General features: G+C 52.1%; 1 protein-coding gene and 1 pseudogene across 12 annotated transcripts in view; one reads left to right on the top strand and one right to left on the bottom strand.

The window, feature by feature from the left end:
• SSBP3 (single stranded DNA binding protein 3) overlaps nucleotides 1-18,489 on the bottom strand; it is a 165,260-nt gene extending 146,771 nt beyond the window's left edge. For 4 of the 12 annotated variants that reach the window (XM_033435433.2, XM_033435437.2, XM_049711030.1 and 1 more), the window contains exons 1-4: nucleotides 18,033-18,231; nucleotides 16,940-17,012; nucleotides 16,650-16,711; nucleotides 14,006-14,090 (exon numbers count right to left, since the gene is read on the bottom strand). In XM_033435433.2, the coding sequence (XP_033291324.1) occupies nucleotides 14,006-14,090; nucleotides 16,650-16,711; nucleotides 16,940-17,012; nucleotides 18,033-18,088 (276 nt within the window). In that variant the 5' untranslated portion in view covers nucleotides 18,089-18,231. Of the gene's footprint in view, nucleotides 1-14,005; nucleotides 14,091-16,649; nucleotides 16,712-16,939; nucleotides 17,013-18,032 lie in introns of all 12 variants that reach the window. The other 8 variants (XM_033435435.2, XM_033435436.2, XM_033435441.2 and 5 more) reach the window with 5 other exon arrangements.
• Nucleotides 18,490-23,174: 4,685 nt separating this feature from the next.
• LOC125964734 (transcription and mRNA export factor ENY2-like) lies at nucleotides 23,175-24,256 on the top strand (annotated as a pseudogene).
• The last annotated feature ends 2,358 nt before the right edge of the window (nucleotides 24,257-26,614 follow it).

The raw sequence follows: 26,614 nt of genomic DNA, 5'->3' as shown, positions 1-26,614 counted from the left end.
CAGTAATTAAAAATCACACCCTTTCTCTTAATAACCTAACCAGCATGATACAATCAGGTTGTGCCAACTCTTTAATCCAATTGACTAATTACAGATTTTAATTTAGTCAGTTACTGAACAACTGTTGACAATTTGTTTTCATTAGGGACAGAACAGAATAAATATTTAGGCTTCTAGTCACAGAGACTCCTGCGATCAGCTCTCCACCGTGACCCCAACTTCGGAGTGAGCTCTGGCTCCAAAAGCACCCTGAAACTCAGGTAAGCGCATGGCTGGGAAGCCACTTCTCAGCTCCACCCTGCGCCCGCACAAATCCTCCCCCGAGTCACCCCTCTTAAGGCAAAATCCTGAAGTGCGAGCAGCGGCCTCGATCCCCAAAGTACAGGCAATTCCCAGATTCACACACGTCACTCAAGAAGGGGCAAACACTTAAACGCTGTGAAGAAAAATAAATTCAACACTACATGTCACTGGCTTTTAAGCAACAAAATAAGTTAACAGTCAAAATAGGTTTATCTGCATTCATCTCACTGGGAAGCAAACTGTCACTAACATCTTTTTTTTTTTTTTTTTTTTTAAAAGACACATGTTTACGGGTTTCTACAGAAATGATTCAATTCTTTCTAAGAACATTTTTTTCCCCCAAAGTTCCTCATCTCTCAAAGTCATCCTAAAGTTTATTAAAATAACGGTGTGGCTCAAAGACTAGGAATGGGGCCCTGGGTTCAAATTGTGCTCCGTTATTTAATGACTTCATAACCAAGGCTAACGACTTCACTTCTTGGAGCCTCAAGTTTACTCATCCAAGGAGTGGGATAAAAACAGCCCCTGCCTTGTAGAGTTATAGGACTAGACAGCACGCCCATGCACGGCACCTAGCCCAGGGTAAGTGTGCAATAAAGGCTGGTCACTGCTACATCAGAAATCGCTTCTGTATCCCTCCCTGTCCCCATGCTACAAATGGGGAAACTGAGGCCCAGAAAGAAGACAATGGCCACTCAAAGGTTACAGCTAATAAGTGGGGAAGCTTGGTTGAGAAGAACGATTTCTGGACTCACAGTCAAGTCATCCATCTCCTCCACTGGATGCCAGCTCAGAACATCAGGGAACATGGTACTTGAGTGTAGGGGTGGGGGCTCTGGAGTATCCTCCAGAGGTGGGAGCTCTCCACCCAGGAGCTTACACCTGTGGTGTCCATTTTCCAACCCACATGTTCCCTCACAGGGAAGCCTTGCCTGAACTTTGGTAGATGACCTAAGAGCAAACTCTGACCTCTGACCCTCCTGACTCTCAGGGGAGAACGTGAGGGCCTTTCTTCCACCAGAGCCCAACTCTGGCCATTCTAGAACACAGCTAGAAGGAGCCACCTACACTGCTAGGCAGGTGGGGGAAGCACAGACGTTAAGTCAGAGGTTCCCAGCCTGAGGACTCCAGCCAGGTCTCTCAAAAACTTCACGGATTCTGGAGTCGGGCTGATATATTTTTTTTTAATTCAACACCAAAATCGGGTCTACCTCAACTGAAATAAATCCCAAATTCCCAATTTTTTCTGAGCTGATGAAATGCTCTAATCAGCAACTATATAGCTCTTGTTTTTCCTATGTCTTCAGTAAAATTAATGGTCACAATGTATATAATCTATTTGTAAATGAAATATTTTCAAGCATCGAGTCCACACAGGGTGGTAGGGGATTAATAAAAGGGAGGCTTAAAAGTGAAGAGATGGGGAAACTCTTCCTTAAGGTATATGATGAGGCTAAAGCAAAATATCTCCTTCCTGGGTGAGGTCACTGAAAACCAGCCCAGCCCCTCTGCCTCCGGGAAGCACAGCGCTGATAAGAAGCCACACGACCCACAGACAGGGCTTCAGGTCATCTGCCCCCTTGGGACCGCTCCCGCCTAGTCCTGCCACCTAGACCCACCAGGGCTGGGCAGTGGGTCACCAACTACTTAAGCAGCCAAGATGCCAAATCTGGTATTAACTCTTAGGGAAACAGCATGGTAGAGCAATGCAGAGCACTTTAGTTTAAGTACACCTTCAACATTCCTGAATCCCTCTATTGCCTCAATTCCCTCTTCTACAAAATAGGACAAAAAAACAGAACTTAGGGACTTCCCTGGCGGTCCAGGGGTTAGGACTCCGTGCTTCCACTGCAGGGGACACAGGTTCGATCCCTGGTTGCGGAACTAAAATCCCTCATGCCACGCAACACGGCCAAAAACAATAATAATAATAATAATTAAAAGGAAAAAAACCCAAAAAACAGAACTGGACCCACGGGGCTGCTTTGAGGACAACATGAGATAAAACCCAAAGCACTTAGAAAGGTGCCTGACATACAGTTAGCACTCAATTATTGTTTGTTGTTATCAATTCTTCCTTCATGAAATGGGAGGAATGTCCTGTCCCCTACCCAGCCTGAATAGGGTGAGAATAAGAACATTTAAAAAAAAATAAAAACTTGGCACATAGTAAGTGCTCAATAAACACCAGTTTCCTTCACTAGAGAGTCATCATTATTAAACCACGACGCTGTAGTTTAGTAACTCATCCCTCACCAGGAAACCACCACCCCGACTCCCAGCGGCTCACTCCCCCTGGAAGATTTTCACTCAAATCGGGTGAGGCCACAGGCAAACACGGTGATCTGTACCTGCTCTCTTCCCTTCCAGTTCCCTTTGACAAAGATGCTGCTAGCAAAATAATGCTGAAGAAAGTATGTGGCGACAGCCCACTAGATTTAAGTTCATTTTCCGTAGCTTGGGGTCAGAATCGACTGCAGCACTCCAGTGATCAGGTTTTCTGCGATGCCCTGTGCTGCGCGTTAGCCCGCTGATGGAAAGTCACTGTGGTATTTAAAGTGGCAGCCATCACGACTAACTCAAATTGTATTGGCTTCCCCGATGCTGAAATGCTCTGCTGAAACCATCAATTGGCCAATTCGGAGATAACACGGTGGCTGAAATTCCCTGTCATGCTGTAAAATCCCCTTTTGAAGTGGCTCCGCAGCCCGGAGACCCGCAGGGAAACCTGCGCCCAGAGCTGTGGCCAGAACCGCTCGTGTAACACCAGTGGGCACTGCCAAGAGGAAGGGCCTCCAGAGAGAGGATAACATTTTCTCCTGGAAGCCTTCTAAAAGACAGCAGAACAGAGCGGCCGCGTGCACACGCCCGGCACCAGGCCTGCCCACTGGGCCGTCTGCCCCCTCAGCACTGGCCGCACGGCCAAAGCCACGGGAAGCCCACGACATCTCCCAAAAAAAGCTGCAAACTCCTGCCGAATGGCACAGAGGCAGACCCAGGCGCCAACCTCCCAGGTGCAGGTTTTCTAAAGTCAGTGGCTGCCACAGGGATCAGGGGCCCATCCAGTCACAGATTTGCTACCACTCTACCCCAAGCTTCAGTTTCCCCCTCTGTAAATTGAGAGGCTCTTTCTTGATATACGTTCTATGATTTGACGATTTGTTCACATTTGAAATAGACCACAGTTTACAAACCATTTCTTATATGCTCTCACCTGGCTTCAAAGAAAATCTTGAGAGGCAAAAAAAAACAAAACCAAGCCTTGTTTCACATCATTTGTTATCACAGATAAACCAAGCCTCAGAGAGGCCAAATGACTTACCCAAGGCCACCTGGAAGAATCAGAACCTGAACCCCGGTTATCCAAATCCAAATCCTCTGTGCTGTCCATGACACTGCCTTAGTCCCATCACCAACCAGCACAGGGCCATGCATGCAGCAGGCTCACAGGAATAACTGCCCACCAGCAGACTGCTATCCTGAGCCAGTGTGCAAAGCCACACTCTGTCCATCCCAAGAACTCGCAAAGCTGCAGCCAGCATCCCGGGCAGTGGGGAGGGCTGCCACCCTAGAGCCTGTTCTCTCAAACAGCCTTTTGTGACTGGGAGAGAAGGATCAGAGGAAAGCCTCAGACAGGGACCCCAGGGAGCAGCTGTGCTTCTTAAGGTCAGAGGACTACAAAACAGAAGTGAAATGTCAGGCGCTTCACCCAAACACACAAAGAGCGAGGGACACAAAGCCTGCCTCGGAGCTGTGCAAACAGCTGTCACCAGGAGGGGACAGGGAATTTTGAAAGCTGGGCCAACCTGGGTCAGACAGGATGCCCTGAGACCTGTCCTCAAGATTCCTGCCGCGACCAGAGTCTGAGCCCTGCAGATGTTCAGACAACAACCACCACAAGGGGATGGAGACCACCACCACCACCCACGCCCCCGCCGCCACCTCAACTGCAGACAGGCAGAGGGAGCTGCCACCCAGCAGAAACAAGCGACGGACTTCAAGTGGGAGCCACTGCTTGTTCAGCACTCAGCAAGCATCTGCTGGGCACCTCTCACAGGCTCCATGAACTAAGAATACGGTAGCAAAAACGAAAGGCAAAGGTCCCCAGGAACCACCAGGCACCACCTGGAAGCAAGGCAGGGAATCAATTCTCCCAAGAACCCTCAGAGGTGGGAATGACTCCCTCCTTATTACCCATCAGGAAACTGAGGTCAGCAATCGCTTGCCACTTGGCCAAAGTCACACAGCCTATAAGACCCAAGATTCAACTTCAGCCTTTTCTGGGTAAGCAGCTTTCAAAGTTTAGACTGAGGGCTTCCCTGGTGGCGCAGTGGTTGGGAGTCCGCCTGCCGATGCAGGGGGCGCGGGTTCGTGCCCCAGTCTGGGAGGATCCCACATGTGGCGGAGCGGCTGGGCCCGGGAGCTGTGGCCGCTGAACCTGCACGTCCGGAGCCTGCGCTCCGCAACGAGAGAGGCCACAACAGTGAGAGGCCCGCGTACCGCAAAAAAAAAAAAAAAGTTTAGACTGAGACCCGCAACAAGGCAAATTTTACATTGAAAACCCAGGGCACATGTTTATTTATAGGCACCCATAAATTGCTGAAAACAGAAGTTTCCCGAAACAATGCTTATGTTTACTCTCTGCGATACAGAGTTTCTTTTTTTGTTTTGATTTGATTTTTTTGGTTGTGCTGCTCTGCTCGGCATGCAGGATCTTAATTCTCTGACCAGGGATCGAACCCGTGCCCCCTGCAGTGGAAGTGCTGACTCTTAACCGCTGGACCGCCAGGGAAGCCCCAGAGTTTCTTTTTTTTTTTGTAATTGCCAGTTCGTGACCCACTAAGTTGATCTCACAAAGCACTAACGGGTCATGACTCACAGTTACCATTCACCACTCGTCCATCTCCATTAAAACGCATATTTAACATACTTGATCCCTGGGCAGGGATCAAACCCTTCTCACTTCTCAAGGCCCAGAGCCTAGCTCACCACCCTCAGGATTTACTCAAAACTCTGCAACAGGCCCCAGGAGCAGGGGCAGCAGAAAGGGGGTGGAGATAAGAGCTCCTGCTCTCAGGAGCTTTCAGTCTAGAAGAGGGAGAGGAAGAGATACAACCTTTACCCCCATCACTCTACTTCCAGGCAGCAAATAGCAAATGAATAAAAGTCACAGAGCTCCCGGGGGGAAGACAGAAGAAAAGGTGGGTGTTCCCCTAGGGGTGGTCCTGGCAGGCCTGGTAGAGGCAGCCACATTCCAGGTTGGCATGTGCTCTACAGCAGGGCTGGAGCAAAAAACCCATCTTAAGTACCAAGGAGAAACACCAGGGACGGGTCAGAGGGGCCTGGGGAAGTTCCAGATTCCCAGAGCAAGGAAAACGGCTACAAGAGTAGGGAACGGACACTGACTGAACACCACAGGCCGGCGCTGGCCAGGAGCGTCCACGCGTTGGCACTTCATCCTCACGAGCAGCGGGGCTGGTTTGGAGGCTGCATGTATGAACCCCACCCCCAGTCACTCGCGGTTGCTTGAAGAAGGTGGATTCAAACCCAGGGGTCCAGAGTGCTAATCAACCAACAGGTGGGTCACGTATCCCAGGAGCACACCTCTCACACCAGCATCATTCTGCTGCTGCCCCCCCTTTCGGCCATCAGAAAGCCAGGACTCATACCAGGCCTGAAATGAGATAATAAGAATGAGAGCACAGGGGGTTCCCTGGTGGTCTACTGGTTAGGATTCGGTGCTCTCACTGCCGTGGCCCAGGTTCAATCCCTCGTCAGGGAACCGAGATCCTGCAAGCCGCATGGCATGGCCAAAAAAAAAAAAAAAAGCACACGTTTACGGCACTTACGCTGTACCAGACACAATATGTATTGTGTGTGTGTGCGCGTGTGTGTGCGTACATAAACTCATTTAATCCTTGTAACAACCTCATGAGGCAGGTATACTTTATTAACCCCATTTTCCACCTGAGGAAACTGAAGCACAAAGAGGTTAATTAAGGTGCCCAAGTTCACACAGCTTGTAAGTGCAGCAAGACAGCATAGGGCAAAGGAAAGAGTTATGGAATCTGATACGGTTTATAGGTTTGAGTCCTACTGATGACTTCAGGTGGGGCATCTTTCCCCTCTGGGCCTCAGGGTACCTCCTCGTAAGACGTGACCTCCAATTCTACCACCTGCAACCCTGCTACCTACACATACTACATTAAATACCCTTCCCGGCCACCACACGGGAATGGGGCTGTTTACCTACTCCCATGACCAGTCGTGATGTTCTGCATCCTGGGCTCTCCAAAGAGAAGGTTTTTTAAGCACACGAGCGCATCCTGGGCAGCATCTGTCTCCTCCACTGGACACGGAGCAGAGCGGGCACTCGGTAATTGGACTGAATCAACACCTCAAAACTTGGCAGTGTCTTCTGCTCCTGGTCTGGGGGCCAGCTGACCAAGGCCTCGGGCACCCAGAACCAGCTTCCCGTGGACCTGCAATGGCTGACACATCCCTTCCTCACCTTCTCCTTAAGGGCCCTTTTAGGAACTCCTCACTCAATTCAAAGGTGAAGTGAGGCCTGAGGCCGGCCAGGGCAACGTATGTACCAAAGAGGACAAAGAGGGCTTCCCTGGTGGCACAGTGGTTGAGAGTCCACCTGCCGAAGCAAGGGACACGGGTTCGTTCCCTGGTCCGGGAGGATCCCACATGCCGCGGAGCAACCAAACCCGTGAGCCATGGCCGCTAAGCCTGCGCGTCCGGAGCCTGCGCTCCGTAACGGGAGAGGCCACAACAGTGAGAGGCCCGCGTACTGCAAAAAAAAAAAAAAAAAAAAAAAAAAGAGGACAAAGACAAGACCCCAACTGCGGGGCTTTCAAGGCTGGTCATCCCTGCAAATATTGACACAGCACTGTCCCGCACAGGTAACCTTCCCTGGACAGTTTTCTACGCCTTTCTCACTGTTGCCCCCACAGTGGGCTGAGCAAGTATGACCCTTGTGCCAACCTTACAGTCAAGAGAACAGACCTTGAAAAGTGGCGGCCCCCCGCAGCTGACAAGGGGTGTGAAGCCGAAATCTGCATCTAGGTTTCTGCATGTGCCAAGCTGCATGCTCTTCCCATTCAGCAACGTGGCAGCCACACACGGGAGTGGGACAGGACCACTCTGTCCGACACAGATAAGGGGCACAGACGTCTCAGGGGAGCATTTATCAGTGCCAGCCTATGCCAGGACCGCCTGCTCTGGCCCTGGCAGGGGTCTGGGGGGTGGGGAGACAAGACACTGGTATTTGGGGGAGGACTCCATGACACATCAGAGGAGCCCAGGCACCGGAGGGCATCATCGGGAAATTAATGTATCCAGTTCCCTAGGGTCAACTTGCTCTTCCAGAAAAACATGTTGTTATCTCCATCATATTAAAAGGTTCTGGGGGAAACTTTGGGGATATAAAAAGAAAGAAGGGCCTCCCTGGTGGCACAGTGGTTGAGAGTCCGCCTGCCGATGCAGGGGACACGGGTTCGTGCCCCAGTCCGGGAGGATCCCACATGCCGCGGAGCGGCTGGGACCATGAGCCATGGCCGCTGAGCCTACGCGTCCGGAGCCTGTGCTCCACAACGGGAGAGGCCACGACAGTGAGAGGCCCGTGTACCGCAAAAAAAAAAAAAAAATGAAAGGAAACAAACTCATCAAGCACTGGCCACAGAGAGACAACCATTTTACATATATAATCCTACTTAACCCTCACAACAAACCCATAAAGGATTCACCATTTCCCCATTTTACAGATGGCGAAACCAAGGCTCCAAAAGTCCACCCTGCCAGGAAATGACAGAGCAGGAATTGGAACTCAGGTGTGCATCCCAGCCACCAGTCAGAACCCAAACCCTTCAAAATCCAGAGGATTCAGGGTCCAAGGGGGAGAAAAAAGCATAACATGAGAGAGAAACATTCCTAAAACTCATCTTGCCCAGGCTACAAAAAACCCCATTACCCTGGCGAATCAAAAACAAACAATCATTATTGTCTATTTGCTGTAAGCTCCCAGCAACATGTATTAAAGAAGTTTATGTGAATCGTCTAATGCACTTGTGCCGCGGTCAGAATTATTACCAAGCTAAAAAAGATTAATTTTTCTAAATACTCTAAACCCCAGACACTATTATAAAGGCTACAGCTAGTGTAACATTTCTGTTATCTTGGCTGACAGGCCCTCAAGCACACACACCTCCCCTCCACCGCTCCCTCTTAAGCTCACACACACACACTCACCCACAGAGGCGGGAAGGTCAAGAGAAGGGGCGAGGAGGCTCTGGCCCGAGGTCCCCACTACAGAAGCAGCTTGCCTTGGAAAATCGATCTGGGTGTCTCCCGGCTCCCTCAGAGCGGTGAATGGCACACAGCTAACTCTTGGTCCAAGTCTGCAAAGGCTTAGCTAACAAAGATGGCATTATGCACAGACTGGAGCGCACGGCTGGTCTTGGAGTTCAAATGAAGTGACCACTGCCAAAAACTTTGTTTGGGTCCCCCCTGCTCCCCCCGCCCCACCTCCCGCCTTGAAATAAAGGGCAAGGATTTGCAATTTGGGGTCTTGCAGCCACTTGAAACCCATTAAGATGGCCACACTGCCCGGGTTCTGGCAAAAAGCAATTCCAGTTACTCATTTAGTGTTTAATTAGCTACCGATAGAGGAGGCTGGCAGCCTCGGGGGTTAAGAGGAGCTGCAGCAAACAGGGTGGGAGCCCGAAGAAAGGCCACAACACACAGTCTGAGCTCCAATGGGGGGCTGGGGGGAAACAACCGTGTGTATGTTTTGTTTTTATAATCCGCCACACAAGGGTGCCAAGGGTCAGAGCCAAAGGCAACGCCGTGAACTTGCCAGGACCTCTGGGCAGATAGCTAGAGCGGCTTATCGCGGGGGAGAGCACACCCCCAGCTCCTCAGAGCCCAGCTGCAGCCTTCTCCCGCTCCTGCCCACGCTGCCACCCTCTCACACCCCTGCCCCCAAAGGGTTCTGGCAGGCGGGGACGCTCCCCGCCTGGCAGGAACCTTAGCTCGGCACATCCAAGGAGAGTCCTCTCAAATATCACTTTGCTATTTCAAACCCACCAAGGACACTGGACCCCTGCCACAGAGCCACAAATACCTCAGCTCCCGTCCACGCCCAGGACTCTGGGGCGCTTTCCGACTTTAACCAACCCGCCTGAAGACACACGCTCACAGCTGGGAGTGGAGGGGGGTCAGCTGAGTCCTGCTGGGGGGGAGCACAGGGGTAAGAGAGCCAGCCCCACTGAGGCTGACCTGAAAGGGACCGCAGGTCTTCAGAGCAGGGAAACTGAGGCCCACGACTCGCCAAGGTCATGGGACTCCACATCCACTTGGCACCCCACATTCTGCACTGGGGATCACAGAGGGGACAGCAGCCATGAACCTCCTGAAATCATGTACAAAGTCTCCCCAGTGGGGATACATGCATTTTCTGGAAGGTAAGGCCATAGCTTTATATCACATTTTCCCTGCCAAAAGAGCCATCGCACCATAACAAACTCCCTTCTCAGAGGCCAGGTCCCACCTCTGCCAGTGACTCTGCAATTCACCTCTCAGGGGCTTCAGTTTAATTCTCTGCTAAATTTATTTCTTCAGTGACTATACATGGGCACACTTTGGGTCAAATGATAATATCTTCCCTCTGTTTTGCAGGAATTCTGTATCAAATGAGGGTTGTCAAAAGCTCAGAGGTGGAATTTGGCAGAGTGGGGTCTAGTCCCAGCTCTGCCACCTCCTGGCTACATGCCCTCAGACAAGCCATCTAAACTCTAGGCCTCAGTTTCTTCATCTGTAAAATGGGAGTGAGATTAAATAATAAAACCTGACCAACAGACAGCTGTGAAGCCAAACCACAACCATGTACTGAAAAAGCGTTTTGAAAAGTACAGCAATGTGAGGGTCACTGCTCTCCAGCACCTTCAACTCAGAGGCACTGAGCTAGTAGGAGGGACTGTCCACTCCACAAAAGGCCAGGACCAGACAGACATCGGCATCTAAGAGAACCCAAGGGGACCCAAGGGCTTCACCAGAGAACCTCTGCCCTGGCCGGAGGGGAACAGCAAGGAAACCACAGGCAGGGTCCCTGCGAGCCTCTTCCCATGGCCTCTGGGCAACAGCAAGGAAACCACAGGCAGGGTCCCTGCGAGCTCTTCCCATGGCCTCTGGGCTCTTCTCACTTCAGGTAAACCCATTTCTCAGAAAAGTACATTCTGGGTACCAAACCCTGCATCGCTCTTCATTACGTGTGGTCAACATCAGGGTGCTCCGGCTTACACACAATGAGCCAAGCAAACTGAAGTTTCCAGGTGTGTGGAGGAAAATAGACTGTGACTCAAATAAAAACTCACCAATTCAGAGAAAATTTAAACCCCCTCTCCCACCGCTGAGTCACCTGGTTCATTCCCGGCCCTGTAGCCTGGCTTGAACTGACCACCACCAGGAAGGAGAGACCACTGGCCAAGGACACAAATTCATTTCTCTAGGAGAGCTGAGACCAGGATCTTCCCGAATGAGGACCTTCCCAGCCCCACAGGAGTCCCTCCTCACCCATGCCCCACACACACTCACTACTCACTACCCACTGAGGCCCAGGCAGGTATATCTGAGCTGCACGGACAAACCATGAGAATCTTTGAATCTCCTTGATTGAAAACAGAAGGCCAGTTACCGCATGCTCTTATTTACACTCCACTTTATCTTCTAAAAAGGATTTAAGGTAACTAGTCAACCCACATTAAAATCACCTGGCTCAAGATGACCCAGCAAAAACGAGTCACTAAAAGAACATCTTCCAATATTCTACTGGCTATCCAAATTACCAAAATGCCCAAGAATGAGTATTTTTTCTTACCCATAGTTCCTTAATACCTTCATTCATTTAGCATGCGTACCTACTATGTGCAAGGTATTGTGGGAGCTACAGAAATGAATAGCTCTTAAATGAATGGTCTCTGGCATGGAAAAAATGAATAAGCTGTGGTTAGAAAGACAAACCTGAATGAGAAGTTAGCAGGAATAGGTGCAAACGGGTGACATTTGCCACGGACCTGTGCGGCCAAGTCTCGGCAGTGTTAGGAACACAGATTCTGGAGTCAGTTATGACCTGAGTTTGGATCCTAATTCTTACAACTATGATAACCTCTCTGTGTCTCAGTTTCTTCATCTGCAAAATGGAGTTAGCAACATGTCTTCTCTCCCAGGGCCACTGGCAGCTTGAAATGAGAGCCTGAACCTAGAGTGCCCAGCACAGGGGCCCAGCACATGGAAAGCCACCAACAAAGGTTTGTACAGGTGGTTTGTATAGCCACTGAGATGAAGGAGTGATCAGAGTGTACAGCAAACTACCACCAAAGTCCTCCACAAAGAAGCTGAAAAGTGGACAGGATGTGACGGATAAGAGAGGCATTCACCCCAGACAAAAGGAAGGGAATCCAAAGAGGCTTCAGCAATAACTCTAGCAAGAAAGATGAGGGTGAACAAGATAGTAGCCATGAGAATGGAGAGAACACACGAAAATTTGAGGAGGACAAAGAGAAAAGAGGGTTCCTTTTCTTCATTTTCTTAAATATTTTTTCATTTTCCCATTGCTTCTCCTTCACCCCTGCAACTCAATACCCACCCCCCTTAACTCCTTCACAATAGAGACGTTCCCTACCCATCCCCATTCATCACTCCATCCCTCCTTTCACATGACCTGACTCTCAGGCCACAGGACACCAAGTGGATCCCAATCCAGGAGAAAGGGTTTTGATCCCAAGATCTGTGAATCCTAGGCCTCAGGCACTGTGATTTCAGCTCTTGGTAGCTTCTTCTAAATGTCTACACCAACCTCAGCAATCTCTACACAATTCTGCTGCCCTTCCTCAGCAAATTACTGAAAGAAAACCCATGTAAACTTTCACTACCACCATACTGTTCCAAGATGGCAGACCAAACCACAAATTGCCAAAGAGAGTCTCACATTATGTACTACAGAGCCAAACTTAGTTAAAAATTATTAACTTCTCTGAAAGATAGCACAGACATCCTATATCAAGAGAGTGACTGGAAATAGGTACGTCCCCCACCCCACTCTAAAATGAAACCATTTTGCATAGCTGTCAGATACAGGCCACACAGGAATTGGCCATCCACAGGTTAAAACACACACACACACACACACACACACACACACACACACACACGATTTTTACTAGGTAGAAAAGTCAAATTCCCCAACTATTTTTATATGGCTAACGTAACTCTTAGCCTCTACCCCAGGAAACCCTGTGATCATCACCACCGATTTTCCCAGAAGAACCACATCACAAGTGAACCAGCCCTCTCACCTTGTACTACTAAAAGTTCACCAGGCTATAAGTACCATTCAGCAGCTTCTCTTTTTCAACCCTGGAGAGGGCACAAGAACTGGTCAATTTCCTCAGCATTCCACTCCAAGGGTATGAACCTTACAGTCATAGCAAAATTTCATCGCACTGAATGTTCTCAAAACCAGGGAGCCCCCAGGGGAGTCTCTTCAGTCCTCATATTACAAGGAGAAATTTTCACCAGAAAGATACTTGTGGCATAGGATCTGACCACTTGTGAAACTCAACCAAATGGGTTCTGGTCTCCCAGGCCAGTTTCAAACTGCATGCAGGGGATGCAGATGGCCCGGCCGAGTGGGTGGGCTCTGATGACATTCAAAAAACCAACTTCCATGCCCTAGAGCTTTGGGACCATTTCTTCCCACCTCATGCAGAAGTGCAAAATCCAATAAATGACCTCTTAAGTGCACTTGTGTGTGCACACATACAGGCGCACACACACTTAACCTTCTACAAGACCAACAGGAAGCAAAGGAGGCTGGGAAGATCTTCGGACACTTCCCCTTCCATCCCCCCGCAGAAGATCCTAACCTGTTTCATCTGATCGTAAGTCCGACTCCACCCCAACTGTAGTCCAATTTTTTTTTTAAGGGGACCTTGGTGGGATATGGACATGTGACAGACATCTCTCTTACAATCTTAAGAAACTCATCCAGGGAGAATGAACGATAGAGTAGAAAGCACTACAATGTGATGATACTATCTTCACAAGAACATTTTCAACACAGGTTTATGGACCAGCCAAGGACCTCAAAGTACACACTGTCTTAATGGACAACACAAGCCCCCCCCATAAACAGACACACGCACCTCCCTCCAAAAACATAATTTGGAAGATCCCTCCCTGGAAAGTAACCTAAGAATCTATTTCACCAAATTCTCACTCAAACACACCTTCTACTCCAAAACACAAGTTTCATATTTACTTTTCATTTTTCTTGGTTGTGGTCAACTTCTTCATAAACCAGCACCAAAGAGGCTCAGCCCCACCATCCTCCCAGGTGACTGCCCAATCAGAACATAAACCCCACATGGTTGAGCCCCGCATAACGCCATTTAATTCTCCAGATAGGTATCTACACTCTGCTGCATAATTATAACATTATGAAACACCATTCACCAAGTTAGACCGCTGCTGGAGGAGAGTACGGGGCGAGGGCAGCAGGGAGGTGGGCAGGACAAAAAGAAAGGCAAGGAGAAAACAAAGACCACTGCCAGTTGGCTGTGTATTTGCTTTTGGTACTAAAGAAGTTCAAGTTATCCAACCCTGCAATTATCGCCAGGATTAAAAATTTGTTACTCACGTAATCATGAAAGGCTTTTGCTTCACTTGAATGTTCACAAGTGTCTCGCCTTTCAGGAGCTGCACAGTAAAGGTCCCAAAATACGCTGCAAGTTGAAAAATAAAATAAGATCAGGTTACTAATTATTACTTGTGTGCCCAACAGCAAGTGTACAATGCACGGTGCTAACAGCACCACGTCTCCCCAAGGTTCAATCCCACCTTCCCAGCCTTCACTGGGCATACTCAGCCTAACAACAAAATGGACCCAACCTCTTCTGACAGCCTGGCATTTGTAATAAGAGTAATAGCTCTCACCCATCAGACACCTACTATGTGCTGGAGGCCTCATGCCCATGACACTGCTTGTAACTACCACAGCACTGTAAGGTAGGTGATTTTATCCCCACGTTATACACGGGGCAACTGAAGCTCCAGCAGGTTAGGGTAACCCACCCACTGATGCCCAGATGGGAGACAGGAATCTGGATGAGAATCCATGCCTGTCTCTTCGGTGCTCCGGTAACCACCCCCCACCTCCACCCAAAATGGCTGCACTTCATAAAAAGGTTAAATTGTCAAAGTCAGGACTATGACTCATATGCACAGCAAACTGGGTGTCTCTAGCAATAAAGGGAATCTACAGGTTCTTCATCCCAGAGCCCACATCCCCATCTCCTGCCAGCCCACCCGACTCTCAACCAGGCCCTCCCCCAAGGTGTTCTCATACAGAAACCATTCCCCCCCGCCCACCAAAGAACATGTATCAATTAACCAAAGGTTATGTTATGGATAACCAAGTATCTCGTCCTTTCACGTTGAAAGAGAGCCCTCCTCAGACAACCACCTGTCCAGCAAAAGGAGGGGGGCGGATATCCCTGCCTAACCCCCCTCCATGATTCTTGTATGGTCACCCCAACACTTTGCATTATGTGAAAACAGACATACAAATCCTCTGTCAACCAGTAAAACCCTATACAAACACAGGGTAGCCACTGCTACCAAAAAGGGGCCTTAAAAACCCTCTCCAGGTCGGGAGCCCAAGGCCCAGGGATAGGAACCCGCTTGAAGGGTAAAACGTGCACCAGAGCGGAAGTCTGACTACCAGACCAGTGCTCCTGTCACCATCACAAACAGCCAGCCCTGCCAGTCACCTGACAAGCACCTCACTCCAGGTGCGTGAAGAACGCAGCCTGGCCCTCTTCAGATCAGCTCCACCACTTCCTGCCACCCCAAAAGCCACGGTCGGTGTCAAATCACAGAGCCACCACTGCCTGCGCCCAGCACGACGCACTCTTAGTTCCCGGAGCTGAGATAAGGCTGGAGAAGTTGCGGGGGATTAAGGATAGAACAGGATAATCGGGGACTTCTGCTGACTGCAGAGGGAGGCTCGAGAACATTTCTTTCTGTGCTCTGAGGCTGCACACGTCTGACTAACTTCCTCCACACACTGAAGATTTCTAACACTACAAACTCCCCAGTCCCTTCTGAGTAACTTTTACTCAAAAGCCTAAATTTCTGCAAAATCCACAGTGGACAGACCCGCCAGCTCCAGCCCCACACTCCTCTCCAAAAGCCACCCCAGAAAACCTACCACCCACTCCTACAGACAGAATCCTTACACCACACCGAATGCCTCCAACTCCGCAGTTCCGAGGTTGGCAAAAGCAATTAAAACCTCATTTTCTCCGTGCAAGTTAGAACAGACACTTCATCCCCATGCATTTCAAAGACACTTGAAATGGTTACCCCAGTGAGCTGGCGGTCAGGTAAACGCGCTAAGATCCCAAGACAGGGCACTCCGTTTTCCTGAACTTCACCAAAATATCAAAAGCCACTCCGCTCTCTTTTCCTTTTGAAAAGAATGTCAAAGACTCCACCAATCGGTCCCACAAAACACCCAAGACTTACACTCACAGCAACTCCTTCCCATTGACCCTAAGCCTCCCTCCTGCGGGCTGCAAACCGGGAGCACACCGGCGGTGGTCCCACCCGGACAGGGCCCAGGGGCCTGGGAGAGGGTCACAGTCAAGAGAGAGCCCCCATCTACCAACTACAGGCACTCTGCCAGATTCTCAGTAAAACGAAACTTGGTGGTTTTAGGGATACTTAGAGCAGTGGGGGGAGGGGGGAGGTCCAGTAGGTCTGAATCAGTATCTTTAAAGGAAGTGGCAGTCCCTTCTTGCTCTTTCTCAGGGTGCCTGGAAAAGGTCCCCATGGATTTCTCTCTCAAGGTTTTGAGCTCACAGAAGAAAAAGGAAGGGGTAGGCCAGTTGTAAAACAGACCTGGTGCCCCTCCACCCACCCCACCCCCGCTCCCTCTAATTAAATCAACGTGCAGAATTGACAAAAACCCATGCAGGTTTTTTTTTCAAGCCCATGCCCAGCGCCTCAGAGTGAGATGTAAAAGTACAGTTTCCATGCAAACACCAGGCACGATTAGTAGGGTTCTCAACAGTGGGCCAAGAGGAGGCAGAAACTTAGGCACCGACCTCGTCTGCCCTTCTCCTCCTTGGCCAGTCCTGAGGGCCCCACGGCACCCTGCTCTATGCAACGCTGGGACTAAGGCATGGAGGGACCCGCTCCAGATCTCCCATCTCTGTTCACTTGAAGCCGGGGGCTCAGAACAAAACAAACGCACACACAAAACTATCACACAAACTTACCACCACCACGAGTGCAAAAACCCAGGCGGTTCTCCCAACGTGATGTTTTTTTCCCATCGAATCTAGAAAGGAGAGAGCAGAGAGCAGAGACAGCTTAGAGGAGCAGAGAGAAGGGGTGGGCCAGGGGCTTCCCAGAGCCAAAGGCTGTGAAGACCAACTCACGATACATGCCAAAAGGTGATAAAAATTCAAAATGGTGGCCACAGTGGCTGCTCCAGAAAACAAAGGCTTTAAGAAGAGTGGGGAGGAGGGGTGTCAAGAAACTGGATGATGGGGGGAGTTCCACTCACCTCCGACAAGAAGGTCTGTGCAGATTTCTGTGCTCCTACGTGCAGTAAATATTCGTAGACGTATAAAGCTAACCTGGAAAGTGGGTAGCAGGCACAGAGAGAGAGAGAGAGAGAGAGCGTCAGACCACACCGGGCGCTCGCTCCTGGACCTTGCCAGTTGGCCTCCAAGCCTGTCCTCCAACCCTGTCCGTGCTGTCCCATTGTGGCCCCAACCAGAGGTGAGCAGCTAGCTCGGTCCTGCCTGGGGCCACGGGTACGAGCAGTTAGGGGGTGGGTATGAGGAAACGCGTTTACTTCAAGCCGCGAGGGCTGGAGAGCAGCCCCCGAACTTGAACTTCCAAGTAGCGTCGGGACCAAACCCACCTAGGTCTCTGAAACTCGCAAGCAACCCAACCCCCCGAGCCTCGCTCCTTTTCCCGATCCACTCCTTGCCACCGACCCACCCTCTCCCCACGTTTGAGAGTCCGGGGAGACTCAGTCCTGGACTCTGGAGTGCTCCGCGAGCTCTGGAGAGGGCAGTAAAGCACCGCCCTCACCACCTCCCCCCAAAACAACTGTCCCCCAAGCCTAGGGCCAAGCCGGCGCCGCCGTCCCTGCCCAGCTCGGCGCCCCGGAGGGCGCGGGGCCGGCGGCGAGGCCAAGGGCAGGGAAGGGAGAGCGCTCTCGGCCGAACAAAGCCCCCGGCACGCACTCCTCACGCCGCGGGCGGACAAAAGGAGCCTTCGGGGCTGCAGAAGCCACGCGCCCCCTGCCCGCGCCCGGTGGGCAAAGTGCCGTCAGCGCGGCGAGCGCCCCGGCTGGAGCGAGCGCCCAGGCTCGCTCGCGGGACCTCGTCCATCCCTCACCGCGGGCCCCCGCGCCCGGCACGCCCCAAGGCCACCAAGTGCCCCCTCCCCCGGCGGCGCCCCCAGACCCCAACCTCCGCCGGCTCCCAACAATGGGCTCTCCCACGCCGCCCGCCGCGGCCTCGGGAAGGGGCCAAGCAGGCGGCGCCGGGGCCCGGGGCTCAGCAGCCCCCGCCCGCCCACCTGCCTCCCACCACCCGCCCGCAGCCCGGCAGCGGCGCGGCCGCCACTTGGAAAATAGGGCTTACTTTTCCCGAGCCTGCCCGTCCGAGGGCACCGCCGAGCCTTTGCCTTTCGCAAACATGGTTTGCAGAGAAGAGGGCGCCGAGCCTCGCCGCCGCCGCCGCTACCGCTCCGGCTGCTCCCGAGCTGCCCCCTCGCTCCCGGCCCCCTCCCCGGCGTTCGCTCGCTCGCTCGCTCGCGCTCTCCTCGCCGCGCTCCCCTCCCTCCCCCCCAGGCGCTGGCTCCGCGCTCTTTCCAGCTGTCAAAGCGTCAGCCCCGGCCGCGGCCCCATCGCCCTGGAACTCCTCCCGCGCCGGCTCGGCCTGGGGTGCCGGTGCCGCCGCCGCCGCCGCTCTCCCGCCGGCCCGGCTGCCCACTGGCTCGCTCGCGCGCCCGCCCGGCTCCGCCTGCGCCTCCCTCAGCGCCTCCGGCACCACCGCCGCCGCTGCCGCTGGTCTACTTGGAGCTCAACCGAACGTGGCTACCCGGGCGAGGGAGCAAGGCGGGCGTCAACGTCCCGTGATTGATATGCGCCTCGGCCAATAGGCGCGCGGGGGAGGGGCCGGGCGGCCCGGGAGGGACGCCCTGTCAGCGCCAGACCGCGGCAGTCCCCGCTGCGGCCGCCACCGAGGAGCCGCTGTTCCTGCTCCTGCGGGCCAACGGGGTGGGGGGGGGTGGCCGGGGGCGCGAGCCTCTGTTTTCTCTAGATGTGGGGAGGGGACACGAATCGGGACAGGGAAGATCTAGTCCCCCGGCCCCCGCGAGAAGAGGGTCCGACGGGCGCTCTCCGCGGCTTGGACCGCTGGGGAGGGGGGGGGGCGCTGCGGCGTAGTCGGAGGGGAGGGGGCGCGGACCCCTGAGCGGAGCACCGTCGGCTCCCCCCCGCCACGTCCCTTTCCCTTATCTGCCCCTCACCTCCCCCAGCCTCAGCCCTGCGCTGGCCCAGCCCTTATCTCCCCCTCCCCCTCGCCTGCCCTCCCCTTGGGCTCCGACCTCGGCCCCCTCCCCAGACTCCCACCCGTCCACCCCTTGGCCGCCCCGCCCCCGGTCCTCCCTCTCGCCCAGTCTGGCTTCGGAGTGCCGGGCCCGGGGCTCCACGCTGAGAACTGGGCGGCTCGATCCGGCGCCGAGCCGCGAGGCTGCTCCTTTACTAGATCATTAAAATACTTTGGAAAACCCCAAAGTGGAGTCGCGCGAAAATGGCCCTTGGACTGCTTTGGGGAGCCTGGGGGAAGGGACTGAGGACTTTGGCTAAGAGAACGGAGAGTGATTGCTCCCAAATTTCCAAGGTCTGCCCGCCCTAGCAAGTTAGCCCCTCGGCTTCTCTACGAGAGATGGTGCCATTCCGGGGTAGGGGGGCGTCACCTGGGCGCCCCGCTACGCGGAATGCGCGCCACAGAAATCTGCGAACTTCAAATAAATGGAGCTAAATTGGGGAGCGGGGGACGAGAGTCAGGCGTGGGGGGAGGGGAAGCTTCCATTGTCAGTGACCCAGGTGTACAATGGGAAATTGAGGGGGGGGCTGGCAGAGTGACCCAGCTATTTGCTGCTGACTCCTTTCTGCCCACGGCGAGAACCCGAGGACACACTGAGTGTACCTCATTAGAGACTCTTTAAGACGAGAAACCAACCAAACGGGAAGACTCCCCCATTTTCAGACTGTTTTTAGAGCGCGGTTCTCTTTAAATGTGATAAAACACTGTCGGCACTGTCTCTTTAAAAGAGTCAAGCAGAAAAAGCTGTGTAAGCGCTGATTGGCTGCCTGTTTGGATACATCTTTAGGGGAGCCTTGAAACTGTTAGCCTAGGTTGATTTTTTTTTTTTTTTAACAGCGCTGTTCCAATAAACAAGTAACGCCCCTCCCCCTAACATGCCTCGCACCAAACAATTAAAGGATAGGTCAGTGTCCTGGGGAAACACGTTTCAAGTAGGAAAACTCAGAACTAGATTCAACAAAATCAAGTATAATTCACTACCATTAAAGTTTGCTTATTTTGATTTGTCGAAGAGAGAAAAAGGGGCTTTAAAAAGAAATGCCCCGCAGCAAACGGATCTGCATTGGTTCAGGAAGGAGACTCTGGGTGCATTTTTGGAATAATGTTCTGCTCAGTGTAGCAGCCTCCCTAAATTAGAATATAGGCAGGCCCTACCACCGCTTCTGGACGCGCTGTGTTCTCTGTTGGGACCTAGCGCTGGAAGGGGAAGGGGGCAGAAAAAGGAAAACTGAACCCTAGTCTCTGGTTGTCTGTGCTAGCTCCCAGTTTAAAGGTTGTTTTGTGAATGAGAGAAGCATGGAGGTTGGGAGGGAGTTGAAATACAACGATAGGGGAGAGAAGGAAATAATTACAGTTATTTTTTCCCCCAGGCGTTTTAATTTAATAGGGCTAACTTAAGGTACCTTAGAGCCCACACTAATTAAATTGGCCTGCTCATACCCTTCCCCTGGACTTCTATTTTTGATGGGCTAGGAATGGCCAGGAATGGCTTGTCAACAGCCTGACTCACAAGAAGCCTGACTCATCTTGGGTCTGCAAGGCCCACAAATTATGAGTGTCATGAGTGTGGGTTAGGTCCCAGCTCAAGGAAAACACTGCCCTTCTCTGGCCCTACTGCATCACAGCTCTACCAAGTTGGCCATGCTGTGTCAGAGTTAGGGCTGCAACACAGGTATATCTGTTTGTGCATCATTTTCCTCATCTGTCAAATGGGAAGGGAGATCTTTAATATCTCTTGAGAGTCTGATGTTCTATGATGCTAAGATTTCCTTTCTATAGTTTTCTTTCCCCACACCCCACCCTGAAAACAGGACAAGCACCTCCTTTCCGAGCAGGTGTGGCATGCATTTGGGGAACCTGTGCCAGGCTCTCTGTCCTTGTGGTCTTCCCTTTGCTGGGGCTTGACCCAGAATGTTGGTAGGTTCATGGTGGACCTAAAAGAGATAGTGGGAGGGCCCAGGCCGAGCGAGAAGGGAGGGTGCCATAACCTCCCAGCCTGCTGGACAGAGGGGAGCTGATGGGTTCCCAGGAAGTAGGACCACTGAGCAGCCCCAACTAGATGTGCAGTTGCTAGCACAGTGATCCAAAATGCGGTCAGATCAGAAGCAAACACCCTACCTCAGAAGGGCACTTTCTCTGGAGAAGCCAAGGGACTAACATGATAGGCAGGCAGACCTGGGAAATTTGGGCGCAATCACTCTCTCTTCACTTACCCCAAGTCCCCCACCCATTCCCCCAGGCTATCTTTCCCCACTGGATCCCCCAATCCCCACCTTCCCCACCCCACCCCCACATCTTCTGGCCCGGAGTGCCTCCCACCCCAGCCCCCTTCTTTGCTCATTCTTTAAGGCTTGCATCCCCTCCAATGCCTCCTCCATAAAATCCTCCGGGCTTTTCACTCCTGGAGTAAAACCCATCCCTCTAACCCTCTGCTTGGTCTCATTTTGCTTGAACCTCCAGAATAGCTCTCCATTCATTCTGCCCATTGTTGTGGCCATTTGTTTACTGTCTGTCTCCGCAGCCAGAGGTGGTTGGGGGGCTGGGAGGGCAGGAACTAACTCTGAGTCATCTGTGTGTCTCCAGCACCCAGCACAGGTTCAGTACCTGTGTGCAGTTAGCACTCCATGTACGCACCAGGGGCTACGGGGAACAAGAAAGGAAAAAGTGAGCTCATCCCCAGAGTAGCTCTGGGACGGGTAAGGAAATAAGAAATGCACACCAACAACAATAAGATTAGATAAGGCCACACCCCCAGCTCAGCCCCGCAGCCTAAACTATAGCAGCTTGCAACTACTGTACTTTCAGTTCCCAGAATACACCAAGCTATTTTACACATCCACCCTATACTCATTCTTTCTTCCTCTCCCTCTCTCTCTCTATTCCTCCCTCCCTCCCTTCTTCCCTCTTTCCTTCCCTTTTTTTTCTTTTAGGACATGTTTATTGAGCATCTACTATGTACCAAGCACTGTTCTAGGCACTGGGTAATAATCTAGGCAGAAATCCTTACGCCATGTTGCTTACACTGGTGTGAAATCCTCTGCCCTAAAGGCTCTTCCTGTGACAGACTTCTAATATTCTAAAATCCAGCCTGGGAAAGCCTTCCCAGGAAGCCATCTCTGGGCTCCTGGTCTGGGCTAGGAATCCCCTGGTGGCCCCTCTGCCTCTCCCTGACCATGACCTATTGCTGTTGGCCTCTGTGCATGGGTGTGGTCCTGTGTGCATTTCCCCCAAGGGAATGTGAGCACCTCTCCTCCGGGTCAGGGAATGATCATCATTCACCTGTGGACCTCCAGTGCACAGCAACAGTGGTGAAAGGAACAGAACAAGTGAGTACCTGAGTGACCAGAATGTGGAGGGACAGGCAGGTGGGGTGGAAGAGGGGAAGGAGAGGTGAATTACAAGTTTAGGCTAAGATGACCACTCCTTCACTCAGGTGCCAGAAACTGGGGGGCAGAAATCCTGGGCTCTGGGATCAGGTTGGTGGGGGCCAGGCCTCCAGAAGGTGGTACTTAAAGGAATGAGGCTTCAGGTCCATGGGCTCAACCCAGGAGGTTGTGCTTGCCAAGGGATGCCAGAGGATCCCTTTTCCTCTCCCTGGTTTGCAGCTCTGTTTCTGTGTTCCCCACAGCTGCTGGGAGTCTGGGGGCTGCCCCACTGTCCTCCACACCACGCCCAGGGACGTTCGAATGGATGCTGAGCACGCAGCCCATCCCCTTCCTGCCCGCTGGGTCCTGGGATTTTGAGGAGGCACCTCGGGTCAATACCTTGGGTAACTCTGCCCGGGGAGGCTCAGGGCCAGGCTGGTCAGCCCCAGTTTTAGCAGAAGTTTCCACAAGGGCACTGAGGGCTTCCATGGGAGGAGTGCAAAATCCAGGGCCTGGAGACTTGGCTTCAGCCTGGCTCAGGGCCTCGCTGGTGGACCTTGGGCAGATGATATTCTGTCTCTGAGTCTGTCTGTGAAATGAGGATGTTAAATGAGGGAACTGACGGGGAATCCTTTGCTGGGCTGTCCATAAGTGTTGGCCGAGCCCACGGTTCTGACGCCTCTGGACAATGGAGAGTCACTACTGTGAAGGTTGTGTGGAGGCTCTGAGGAGGTAGTAATTGGGGTAACATTTTGTAACTCGAAAAAGATGATTACTCCTGATGTTATAGCATAGCAGAGCCAGCAGAGAGGTTCTCAGGAAGAAGGAAGAGGATTTAAGTTTAGAATCAAATGTGTTTTTACATCTTCTGTTGATGCCTTCTGATGTCCTGAGCCACCTTGTAGCAAAATGGGTTTTAGGCAATTTCTTGGATGGGTTTAGTTCTGTCTAGAAAGTACCTACTATGTGCTGAGCCCTGAGCCAGGGACATTGACTGGGAAGTACAAAAATATACAAAGCAAGTTCGTGCCAGGGATGGCTAGGGCGAGGACGCTGACGCTCTGCCCCTTCCCCGGTTCCTGCTACACCTCCCTCACCTCCTGTCCAGAGTGCCCCAGCCTGGAGTTCATTCTCATGAACTCAAGGAGAAGGCTCCATGGAGGGTCTAGGTCCGGGCAGCTGAAGAGTGTGGTAGGTAACGGTCATCAGGACAAGGGTCATTTTGTCACTGGGAAGGGACAGCCCTCGCCCGCGGTGATGGTGGTTAGTAAGATTAACAAAGATGAGTAGATGAGAGCAGCAGTGGATAGAAACTGGAGAAAGAGAACGCCTCAAAAAATTGCTGAGAGCTAAATTAATTGAATGTGGCTGGAAGGATCAGTAGAAGGCACACTGTAAAGCGGTAATGAAAGAAAAAGGACTAGAACACGTTACTGTTGATGACTTGGTGGCTGAAATCACACCAAAAGGCAGAGCCCTGGTACCTGACAGTGTAAAGAAGGAGCTCCTACAAAGAATAAGAACATTCCTTGCTCAGCATGCCAGCCTTTAAGATTGAATTAGAGGGCTTCCCTGGTGGCACAGTGGTTGAGAATCTGCCTGCCAATGCAGGGGACACGGGTTCGAGCCCTGGTCTGGGAAGATCCCACATGACGCAGAGCAACTAAGCCCGTGCGCCACAACTACTGAGCCTGAGCTCTAGAGCCCGCGAGCCACAACTACTGAGCCCGTGAGCCACAGCTACTGAAGTCCGTGCGCCTAGAGCCCATGCTCCTCAACGAGAGAAGCCACCGCAATGAGAAGCCCACGCACCGCAACGAAAAGTAGCCCCTGCTCTCTGCAACTAGAGAAAGCCCACGCGCAGCAGCGAAGACCCAACGCAGCCAAAAATAAATTAATTAATTAAAAAAAAAAGATTGAATGAGATTGTGTTGTTTTGTGGTTTTATTTCTGAAAGTAAAACTCTGTCCAGTCCCGTGACAGGGTTCCTCCCTGCCTCCTCCACCCTGCCTTGGACCAGCAGGCCTCTGTTTTCACTCACCTGCCATAGCTTTGCCCCTGCTATTCCCTTCTCCTGGGACACTTTCCCCCAGATCAAGGCTTCCCTCATTCCTTTACTGCCTCTAGGTCCTTGATCAAACATCACTGGAACCCTCCCTAAAGCACCTCTGTGGAATGGCTCCTGTCCCCACTCCTTATCCTGTTCTATTTTTCTCCATAGCAACCATTACCACCTGACATATGTTTGTTTATTTTTTTCTTACTATTTCCCTCATTAGAATTTAAGCACTGTGCATGGGAGTTTTGTTTTTGTTTTTGTTTTTGTTTTGCATGCATGGGAGTTTTATCCCCACTTTTAGAACAGGTTCTCAATAAAAATGTCTTAAATGTTGAATAAAATAATTCACTTGGGCTTCCCTGGTGGCGCAGTGGTTGAGAATCCGCCTGCAGTGACATGGGTTCAATCCCTAGTCGGGGAAGATCCCACCCGCTACGGAGCAGCAAAGCCCGCACGCCACAACTACTGAGCCCACGCACCGCAGCTACTGAAGCCCGCGCACCTAGAGCCCGTGCTCGGCAACAAGAAGCCACTGCAATGAGAAGCCTGCGCACCGCAACGAAGAGTAGTCCCCGCTCCCCATAGAGAAAGACTGCGAACAGCAGCGAAGACCCAGCGCAGGCAAAAAAATAAATAAATAAATAAACTAGCCCAGTGTGTGTATGTGTGTGGGGGGGGGGGATGAAGTGGGAGGTGGTCAGAGAAAGCTGGAGGGGGCCAAGTTTGAGTGGGAGTTAGGCAGTGGGAGGCAGGTGTAGGATGTGTTTCAGACAGAAGGGACGACATTCATTAATTCATTCAGCTGACGCTGGACCATTCAGGGCCTTGGGTGTCATACTAAGAAGTTTGGTCTTTGTCCTGCCGGCAGGGGCTTTAACCAGGGGGTGACCTATTTCTGCTTCAGAAAGAGCCCTCAGGGGGCCATTGTGGAAGAGCCAAGCGCGGAATGCAGTGAGGGACCCAGCGGCAGCTTCGGTGAGGGGTGCTAGGCCAGCGAGGTGGAGAGAAGCTGATGGATGGGAATCTCCTGGGGCTCGGTAGCTGACAGGATGAGGGAGCCGAAAATGACTCCTATGCTTCTGGCGTGGGTGACGGGGCTTCCAGTCAGGGAGTCCAGGTGGGGGAGCAGGTCTGTGGGTGGGGGAGTATGAAGAGCGCAGTCTGGGATGTGATGAGTTTGAAAAGCCCGTTGGATGTCCAGATGGAGACATCCAGGAGACAGGTAGGTAACGAGCCTGGAGTCCCGGAGAACAGCCTGCCCCGGAGATGTAGTTGGGAGAGTCATCAACATCTGGAATTTAGATTCAGGCCTGGAAGGGTAGCTAAGGTGATCCGAGCATAACCTGTCAGGAAGAAGACTGGCGTGGTGCAAACAGTGCGGACCTCGGAGCATCCGCAGTCCCGATGCTCCTGAAACCCGCTCCTACCACAGTTTCAGGAATGCAGCTCTCTCCTGATTTCCTTCCTTCCCCTCTGACTGTTGCTCCTTTTATCCTCTGAAGGATTCTTTTTTCTCCAGCCTCCTCTCAAAATTTTATTAGTCAGGCTATTGCTAATCCAATGTTACATAACAAAGAGCCCCCTTATCTCAGTGGCTTATAATAAAAGCCGTTTATTTCTCACTCACAGGTCCACAGTCAACTGGATGGCTCTGCTTCAGGGTGCAGTTCGAACCTGCTCCATGGGTCTCCCCTGCCCGGACCCAGGCTGAGGGGCAGAGGCTGCCTGGCATGATTTTTTTAGAGTGGGTGAAAAGAGCACCAGGAGCCAAGCCAACCCATGCAAGCATCGCATCTCCTCCCAAGTCACATGGCCAACCCCAGCCTCCGTAGGGAAGGGAAGAGTGTGCCTCCCACAGAAAGGGGGTGGATGTTTGCGAAACAGAAACACAGTCTACCGCAAATGAGCATCTCTCAGTCTCTGTCCTTGACCTCTTTCTCGCTGGGCAAGTTCAGCCATGCACATGGCATGGACAACACCTAACCTCTGTGACGATGACTCTTGCATCTGGCCCAGAGCTTTTTCTCAGCACCATGTCTGTGTAGTTACAAGGCATTCCCACCTGGATGTTCCTCAGGTGCCTCAAGGTCCAAGTATCCAGAGCCGCACTCCTTCTTTCTCCCTATCTGGTTCCTGTTCAGCGCCTATTTCTGTACACCACACCAGCACCTGGGCCAGAACCCTGAGTG

This window comes from Orcinus orca, chromosome 1 (genome assembly GCF_937001465.1).
Source record: "Orcinus orca chromosome 1, mOrcOrc1.1, whole genome shotgun sequence".
NCBI classification, from domain to species: Eukaryota; Metazoa; Chordata; class Mammalia; order Artiodactyla; family Delphinidae; genus Orcinus; species Orcinus orca.
This window is presented reverse-complemented; position numbering and strand designations above follow the sequence as displayed.